This window comes from Coregonus lavaretus, assembly GCF_964263955.1.
Source record: "Coregonus lavaretus genome assembly, contig: HAP1_SCAFFOLD_9206, whole genome shotgun sequence".
NCBI classification, from domain to species: Eukaryota; Metazoa; Chordata; class Actinopteri; order Salmoniformes; family Salmonidae; genus Coregonus; species Coregonus lavaretus.
The window spans coordinates 1-10,000 of NW_028159758.1; the positions used below are offsets into that span (position 1 = coordinate 1).

General features: G+C 45.1%; 1 protein-coding gene across 1 annotated transcript in view; it reads right to left on the bottom strand.

Annotated features, from left to right (window-relative positions):
• Positions 1 to 303: 303 nt before the first annotated feature.
• Positions 304 to 10,000, bottom strand: part of LOC311122468 (type II inositol 3,4-bisphosphate 4-phosphatase-like) — a gene marked incomplete at both ends in the record, with an annotated part of 12,622 nt that continues 2,925 nt past the window's right edge. Inside the window, 3 exons of the mRNA XM_084196820.1 lie at positions 304 to 414; positions 2,200 to 2,330; positions 3,178 to 3,325. Coding sequence (XP_084052946.1) covers positions 304 to 414; positions 2,200 to 2,330; positions 3,178 to 3,325 — 390 coding nt within the window. The remainder of the gene's footprint in view (positions 415 to 2,199; positions 2,331 to 3,177; positions 3,326 to 10,000) is intronic.

The following is a 10,000-nucleotide window of genomic DNA, read 5'->3' on the forward strand; positions in this document are numbered from 1 at the left end:
GGGGTGGTGGGGGGAGGGAGGGGGAGAGGGGTGGTGGGAGGGAGGGAGAGGGAGAGAGGGGTGGAGGGAGAGGGAGAGGGGTGAGAGAGAGAGGGGTGAGGGGGAGAGAGAGGTAAGAGAGAGAGGTAAGGGAGGGGGAGGGAGAGAGAGGGGGAGGGGGAGGGAGAGAGAGGGGGAGGTGTGGGGAGGGAGAGAGAGCGAGAGAGGATGAGGGGGAGAGAGAGAAAAAATGAGGGAGAGAGAAGGTGAATTTAGGTTCAATACACTTCCACAGAGTAGGACACAAACACACACACACCGTACCTGTTCTCTGTGAGCAGGTGACCTGCATCCTCTGTGTGTGCAGGTTGACAGGTATAAACTCTAGATATCTGTCACTCTTACTACAGCTGGCCTTAAAGGAACAGGACGAGCCTAAAACAGAAAATATAGTACAAATGAATCAATAAAAGCATAAAAGGATGGATGAAAATGAATGAACCAAGTTAAAGACTCCGTTACCTTGGCGACTAAGAGAGTATTTTGTAAACCTCCCGCTTTGGGATGGATGTGTCCATGTGTAGTTCATTCCTTTTTTTTTTTTTTTTTTTTTTTGTCATTTAGCGACGCTCTTATCCAGAGCGACTTACAGTTAGTGAATACATATATATATTTTTTATACTGGCCCCCCGTGGGAATCGAACCCACAACCCTGGCGTTGTAAACTCCATGCTCTACCAACTGAGCTACATCCCTGCCGGCCATTCCCTCCCCTACCCTGGACGACGCTGGGCCAATTGTGCGCCGCCCCATGGGTCTCCCGGTCGCGGCCGGCTACGACAGAGCCTGGATTCGAACCAGGATCTCTAGTGGCACAGCTAGCACTGCGATGCAGTGCCTTAGACTACTGCGCCACCAGGGTTGGGAAACACTGTTGTATGCAATTTTCGAGGACCACTTTTGGCTCGTGGGCGCTACTTTCAGAGCTACTGGCTAAAAGTACACAAAAGTACTGGAGAATCTCTTTAAATTGTTCCCCTGTGTTGGCTAAACACTAGTTAACCTGGTCTAAAGGAGATTTAAGGTGGAGACAGAGATGAAGGACATGTTTGGAAGCTTACGGTTAGTCTGAAAGTAATCTAGATCTAACATTAAAACACTTTAAAAATCATTAATGACATGCATGTCAGTCTCTCCTGGCTCAGAGTGGAAGAGAGATTGACTTCATCACTGCTTGTTTTTGTAAGAGGTGTTGACATGTTGAATGCACTGAGCTGTCTGTTTAGACTACTATCACACAGCTCGGACACCCATGCATACCCAACAAGACATGCCACCAGAGGTCTCTTCACAGTCCCCAAGTCCAGAACATGGGAGGCGCACAGTACTACATAGAGCCATGACTACATGGAACTCTATTCCACATCAAGTAACTGATGCAAGCAGTAAAATTAGATTTAAAAAACAGGCAAAAATACACCTTATGGAACAACGGAGACTGTGAAGAGACACACACAAGGGTATAGACAGATGCATACTGCACACATTGTGATATTGTTGTATGGTGGTATTAAACATTTTGTATTGTAGATAGGTAGTGGTGTAATAATGTTATATGATGTACTGTTTTATATTTTGTTTTATTTGTAATGTAAGTGCTTTAATATGTTTGGACCCCAGGAAGAGTAGCTGCTGCCTTGGCAGGAACTAATGGGGATCCATAATAAACCCCAGGAAGAGTAGCTGCTGCCTTGGCAGGAACTAATGGGGATCCATAATAAACCCCAGGAAGAGTAGCTGCTGCCTTGGCAGGAACTAATGGGGATCCATAATAAACCCCAGGAAGAGTAGCTGCTGCCTTGGCAGGAACTAATGGGGATCCATAATAAACCCCAGGAAGAGTAGCTGCTGCCTTGGCAGGAACTAATGGGGATCCATAATAAATACAAATACATAAGGCAAAATGTGTAGAATTGCAGAATGAGCTTTAAATCCAAAATGTATCTCCGCCAACAAGGTGTGAACAGTTTGGGATCACACGTGTTGCTAGGTGGGGGGTTTGTTACTAAGCTGATAAAATACAATATCCATCCGAACCTTTGCCACCTAGGAAATTTGAGTGAACGCACCTTCTCAAATAGTACTTGAGTACCCCTGCCCCAAACCAAAGAGCATCTACATTACTTTCTATACACAAGTAGCCATCTTTCTTTTCCTCACCAGTCAGTTTGTTGAGTTCTGTCAGTGTTTCCTGGTAGGTGCTGATCAGCTGACTGTAGTGGGTGATGACATCACTCCTTAGCCCCTCCCAGTGGGGTGAAAGATCGCATAGGTCACAAAGCTCCTGGACCCTGGAGAGAGAGAGAGAGAGAGAGAGAGAGGGGGTTAGGGGAGAGAGAGGGGGGGAGAGAGAGACAGAAGGAGAGAGAGACAGAGAGAGACAGAGAGAGAGATAGAGAGAGAGGGGGGGGGGAGAGGGAGAGAGAGAGGAGGAGAGAGAAGGAGAGAGGGGGAGAGAGAGAGACACAGAGAGAGAGACAGAGAGAGACAGAGAGAGAGATAGAGAGAGAGAAGGAGAGAGGGGGAGAGAGAGAGACACAGAGAGAGACAGAGAGAGAGAGAGAGACACAGAGAGAGAGAGAGAGAGAGACAGAGAGAGACAGAGAGAGAGAGACAGAGAGACAGAGAGAGAGAGAGAGAGAGACAGAGAGAGAGAGAGAGAGAGAGAGAGAGAGAGAGACAGAGAGAGAGACAGAGAGAGAGACAGAGAGAGAGACAGAGAGAGCGATAGCGAGAGAGAGAGATGGAAGTTTCTTTTTTACTTCTCTCTTGATGTTGTCAAAAGAAAACTCCTTAAAATAGTTGATATGAAAGCAAAAAGAGACTCCTAAGATGGTCTCAGTTCCTGGAAAACACTAAACTTTATCACAAGGTTTCATTTTCACTTAATGTTGATCATGTCTCTCAAAAGACAAGTTAATATGTCTATAGCACTGGCTAAAACCAATGGCCTCTATGCATGTTTTCAACTGTAAAAGTGCCACTGGGGCATGTATGAACCAAAATGCTTGGCTCTATGAATGAGCAATAACAGTATCACTGAGTTAGTGTTTGAGCCATAATGGACATCCCTTTGCATTTTCAGCTGTAACTGTGCAACTGGAGCCAGTTTGAGCCATGATGGCGAGCCAGTCTCACCTCCTCATGTCCTCCTGTATGTAGCAGGACAGAAGCTGTTTGGGCAGACTGGTGGACAGAGAGCTTTCACTCATCTGTTCCCTCACCAGCATCCACCTGCTGGACTCCGTCTGGAACCTGTAGACCTTACACACTGGGCTCCTGAAGACTGGGGAGAGGACACACACAACACACACACACACACACACAGGAAGAGGCACACAACACACACACACACACACAGGAAGAGGCACACAACACACACACACACACACACACACAAAACACAAACACAGGAAGAGGCACACAACACATACACACACACACACACACAAAACACAAACACAGGAAGAGGCACACAACACACACACACACACACAGGAAGAGGCACACAACACACACACACACACACACACACAAAACACAAACACAGGAAGAGGCACACAACACATACACACACACACACACACACACACACAACACACACACACACACACACACACACACACACACACACACAGGAAGAGGCACACAACACACACACACACACACACACACACACAGACACAGGAAGAGGCACACAACACACACACACACACACAGACACACACAGGAAGAGGCACACAACACGCACACACGTGTAAAACTTTGACAATGTGGATAATGTTGCTTGTTTGACCATTTTGTCATCCTTGGCAAGCTAGCTAACTTTATTATTAGCAGAGTTAACTAGCTCATCAAAACCTCATTGGTTGAAGAATTGTTCCAACTTTTAATCATCTTCTATTTATATATATATATATATATATATATATATATATATGTATATACACTGCTCAAAAAAATAAAGGGAACACTTAAACAACACATCCTAGATCTGAATGAATGAAATAATCTTATTAAATACTTTTTTCTTTACATAGTTGAATGTGCTGACAATAAAAATCACACAAAAATTATCAATGGAAATCAAATGTATCAACCCATGGAGGTCTGGATTTGGAGTCACCCTCAAAATTAAAGTGGAAAACCACACTACAGGCTGATCCAACTTTGATGTAATGTCCTTAAAACAAGTCAAAATGAGGCTCAGTAGTGTGTGTGGCCTCCACGTGCCTGTATGACCTCCCTACAACGCCTGGGCATGCTCCTGATGAGGTGGCGGATGGTTTCCTGAGGGATCTCCTCCCAGACATGGACTAAAGCATCCGCCAACTCCTGGGCAGTCTGTGGTGCAACGTGGCATTGGTGGACGGAGTGAGACATGATGTCCCAGATGTGCTCAATTGGATTCAGGTCTGGGGAACGGGCGGGCCAGTCCATAGCATCAATGCCTTCCTCTTGCAGGAACTGCTGACACACTCCAGCCACATGAGGTCTAGCATTGTCTTGCATTAGGAGGAACCCAGGGCCAACCGCACCAGCATATGGTCTCACAAGGGGTCTGAGGATCTCATCTCTGTACCTAATGGCAGTCAGGCTACCTCTGGCGCGCACATGGAGGGCTGTGCGGCCCCCCAAAGAAATGCCACCCCACACCATGACTGACCGACCGCCAAGCCGGTCATGCTGGAGGATGTTGCAGGCAGCAGAACATTCTCCACGGCGTCTCCAAACTCTGTCACATGTGCTCAGTGTGAACCTGCTTTCATCTGTGAAGAGCACAGGGCGCCAGTGGCGAATTTGCCAATCTTGGTGTTCTCTGGCAAATGCCAAACATCCTGCACGGTGTTGGGCTGTAAGCAGAACCCCCACCTATGGACGTCGGGCCCTCATACCACCCTCATGGAGTCTGTTTCTGACCGTTTGAGCAGACACATGCACATTTGTGGCCTGCTGGAGGTCATTTTGCAGGGCTCTGGCAGTGCTCCTCCTGCTCCTCCTTGCACAAAGGCGGAGGTAGCAGTCCTGCTGCTGGGTTGTTGCCCTCCTACGGCCTCCTCCACGTCTCCTGATGTACTGGCCTGTCTCCTGGTAGCGCCTCCATGCTCTGGACACTACGCTGACAGACACAGCAAACCTTCTTGCCACAGCTCGCATTGATGTGCCATCCTGGATGAGCTGCAATACCTGAGCCACTTGTGTGGGTTGTAGACTCCGTCTCATGCTACCACTAGAGTGAAAGCACCGCCAGCATTCAAAAGTGACCAAAACATCAGCCAGGAAGCATAGGAACTGAGAAGTGGTCTGTGGTCACCACCTGCAGAACCACTTCTTTATTGGGGGTGTCTTGCTAATTGCCTATAATTTCCACCTGTTGTCTATTCCATTTGCACAACAGCATGTGAAATGTATTGTCAATCAGTGTCGCTTCCTAAGTGGACAGTTTGATTTCACAGAAGTGTGATTGACTTGGAGTTACATTGTGTTGTTTAAGTGTTCCCTTTATTTTTTTGAGCAGTATATATATACAGTTGAAGTCGGAAGTTTACATACACCTTAGCCAAATACATTTAAACTCAGTTTTTCACAATTCCTGACATTTAATCCTCGTAAAGATTCCCTGTCTTAGGTCAGTTAGGATCACCACTTTATTTTAAGAATATGAAATGTCAGAATAATAGTAGAGAGAATGATTTATTTAAGCTTTTATTTCTTTCATCACATTCCCAGTGGGTCAGAAGTTTACATACACTCAATTAGTATTTGTATCAAACGTGTCGGGTAGCCTTCCACAAGCTTCCCACATTTTGGCCCATTCCTCCTGACAGAGCTGGTGTAACATTTACATTTTAGTCATTTAGCAGAGCAATTAGGGTTAAGTGACTTGCTCAAGGGCACGTCAACAGATTTTTCACCTAGTCGGCTCGGGGATTAGAACCAGCGACCTTTCGGTTACTGGCACAACGCTCTTAACCACTAAGCTACCTGCCGCCCCATGTAACTGAGTCAGGTTTGTAGGCTTCCTTGCTCGCACACGCTTTTTCAGTTCTGCCCACACATTTTCTATAGGATTGAGGTCAGGGCTTTGTGATGGCCACTCCAATACCTTGACTTTGTTGTCCTTAAGCCATTTTGCCACAACTTTGGAAGTATGCTTGGGGTCATTGTCCATTTGGAAGACCCATTTGCGACCAAGTTTTAACTTCCTGACTGATGTCTTGAGATGTTGCTTCAATATATCCACATAATTTTCCTTCCTCATGATGCCATCTATTTTGTGAAGTGCACCAGTCCCTCCTGCAGCAAAGCACCCCCACAGCATGATGCTGCCACCCCCGTGCTTCACGGTTGGGATGGTGTTCTTCGGCTTGCAAGCAGCCCCCTTTTTCCTCCAAACATAACGATGGTCATTATGGCCAAACAGTTCTGTTTTTGTTTCATCAGACCAGACTAAATTTCTCTAAAAAGTACGATCTTTGTCCCCATGTGCAGTTGCAAACCATAGTCTGGCTTTTTTATGGCGGTTCTGGAGCAGTGGCTTCTTCCTTGCTGAGCGGCCTTTCAGGTTATGTTGATATAGGACTTGTTTTACTGTGGATATAGATACTTTTGTACCTGTTTCCTCCAGCATCTTCACAAGGTCCTTTGCTGTTGTTCTGGGATTGATTTGCACTTTTCGCACCAAAGTACGTTCATCTCTAGGAGACAGAACGTGTCTCCTTCCTGAGCGGTATGACGTCTGCGTGGTCCCATGGTGTTTACACTTGCGTACTATTGTTTGTACAGATGAACGTGGTACCTTCAGGCGTTTGGAAATTGTCCCCAAGGATGAACCAGACTTGTGGAGGTCTACAATCTTTTTTCTGAGGTCTTGGCTGATTTCTTTTGATTTTCCCATGATGTCAAGCAAAGACGCACTGAGTTTGAAGGTAGGCCTTGAAATACATCCACAGGTACACCTCCAATTGACTCAAATGATGTCAATTAGCCTATCAGAAGCTTCTAAAGCCATGACATAATTTTCTGGAATTTTCCAAGCTGTTTAAAGGCACAGTGACCTTATGTAAACTTCTGACCCACTGGAAAAGTGAAATAGTCTGTCTGTAAACAATTGTTGGAAAAATTACTTGTCATGAACAAAGTAGATGTCCTAACCGACTTGCCAAAACTATAGTTTGTTAACAAGAAATTTGTGGAGTGGTTGAAAAACGAGTTTTAATGACTCCAACCTAAGTGTATGTAAACTTCCGACTTCAACTGTATATACAGTACCAGTCAACAGTTTGGACACACCTACTCATTCAAGGGTTTTTCTTTATTTTTACCACTTTTTACATTGTAGAATAATAGTGAAGACAACAAAACTAAGAAATAACACATATGGAATCATGTAGTAACCAAAAAAGTGTTAAACAAATCAAAATATATTTTATATTTGAGAATCTTCAAAGTAGCCACCCTTTGCCTTGATGACAGTTTGCATACTCTTGTCATTCTCTCAACCAGCTTCACCTGGAATGCTTTTCCAACAGTCTTGAATGAGTTCCCACATATGCTGAGCACTTGTTGGCTGCTTTTCCTTCACTCCAAAGTCCAACTCATCTCAAACCATCTCAATTGGGTTGAGGTCGGGTGATTGTGGAGGCCAGGTCATCTGATGCAGCACTCCATCACTCTCCTTCTTGGTCAAATAGCCCTTACACAGCCTGGAGGTGTGTTTTGGGTCATTGTCCTGTTGAAAAACAGTCCCACTAAGCGCAAACCAGATGGGATGGCGTATCGCCGCAGAATGCTGTGGTAGCCATGCTTGTTAAGTGTGCCTTGAATTCTAAATAAATCACTGACAGTGTCACCAGCAAAGCACCCCCACACCATCACACCTCCTCCTCTATGCTTCACGGTGGGAACCACACATGCGGAGATCTTTCGTTCACCTACTCTGCGTCTCACAAAGACACGGCGGTTGGAACCAAAAATCTCAAATTTGGTCTAATGTCCATTGCTCGTGTTTCTTGGCCCAAGCAATTCAACCATGAAGGCCTGATTCACGCAGTCTCCTCTGAACAGTTGATGTTGAGATGTGTCTGTTACTTGAACTCTGTGAAACATTTATTTGGGCTGCAATTTCTGAGGCTGGTAACTCTTATGAACTTATCCTCTGCAGCGGAGGTAACTCTGGGTCTTCCATTCCTGTGGTGGTCCTCATGAGAGCCAGTTTCATCATAACGCTTGATGGTTTTTGCGACTGCACTTGAAGAAACTTTAAAAGTTATTGAATTTTTCCGGATTCACTGACCTTCATGTCTTAAAGTAATGATGGACTGTCGTTTATTTGAGCTGTTCTTGCCATAATATGGACTTGGTCTTTTACCAAATAGGGCTATCTTCTGTATATCTCCCCTACCTTGTCACAACACAACTGATTGGCTCAAACGCATTAAGAAGGAAAGAAATTCCACACATTAATTTTTAAGAAGGCACACCTGTTAATTGAAATGCATTCCAGGTACCTCGTGAAGCTGGTTGAGAGAATGCCAAGAGTGTGCAAAGCTGTCATCAAGGCAAAGGGTGGCTACTTTGAAGAATCTCAAATATAAAATATATTTTGATTTGTTTAACACTTTTTTGGTTACTACATGATTCCATATATGTTATTTCATAGTTTTGATGTCTTCACTATTATTCTACAATGTAGAAAATAGTAAAAATTAAAGAAAAACCCTGGAATGAGTAGGTGTGTCCAAACTTTTGACTGGTAGTATATATATATATCTATATATATATACACACACACACACACACACACACATACAATCAGGTCCATAAGTATTTGGACAGTGACACAATTTGCATCATTTTGGCTCTGTACGCCGCCACAATGGATTTGAAAGGAAACAATCAAGATGTGCTTTAAGTGTAGACTTTCATCTTTAATTTAAGGGTTTTGTCAATATTATTGTCTGAACCGTGTAGGAATTACAACCATTTTATAAATAGCCCCCCAATTTTAGGGGCTCAAAAGTAATTGGACAAACTAATATAATCATCAATTAAATTGTGAGTTTTAATACTTGGTTGCAAATCCTTTGCAGTCAATGACTGCCTGAAGTCTGGAACCCATAGGCATCACCTGATGCTGGGTCTGGAACCCACAGGCATCACCAGATGCTGGGTCTGGAACCCACAGACATCACCAGATGCTGGGTCTGGAACCCACAGACATCACCAGATGCTGGGTCTGGAACCCACAGGCATCACCAGATGCTGGGTCTGGAACCCATAGACATCACCTGATGCTGGGTCTGGAACCCACAGACATCACCTGATGCTGGGTCTGGAACCCATAGACATCACCTGATGCTGGGTCTGGAACCCACAGACATCACCAGATGCTGGGTCTGGAACCCATAGACATCACCTGATGCTGGGTCTGGAACCCATAGACATCACCTGATGCTGGGTCTGGAACCCACAGACATCACCAGATGCTGGGTCTGGAACCCATAGACATCACCTGATGCTGGGTCTGGAACCCATAGACATCACCTGATGCTGGGTTTCTTCCCTGGTGATGCTCTGCCGGGCCTTCTACTGCAGCGGTCTTCAGTTCCTGCTTGTTCTCAGGGCGTTTTAACTTCAGTTTTGCCTTCAGCAAGTGAAATGCATGCTCAATTGGATTCAGGTCAGGTGGTTGACTTGGCCGAACATTGCAGAACATTCCACTTCTTTGCCTTAAAAAAGTATTGGGTTGCTTTCGCAGTATGCTTCGGGTCATTGTCCATCTGCACTGTGAAGCGCCGTCCAATGAGTTCTGAATCATTTGGCTGAATCTGAGCAGATAATACAGCCCTTAACAGCGTTTTGGCTGAATCTGAGCAGATAATACAGCCCTTAACAGCGTTTTGGCTGAATCTGAGCAGATAATACAGCCCTTAACAGCGTTTTGGCTGAATCTGAGCAG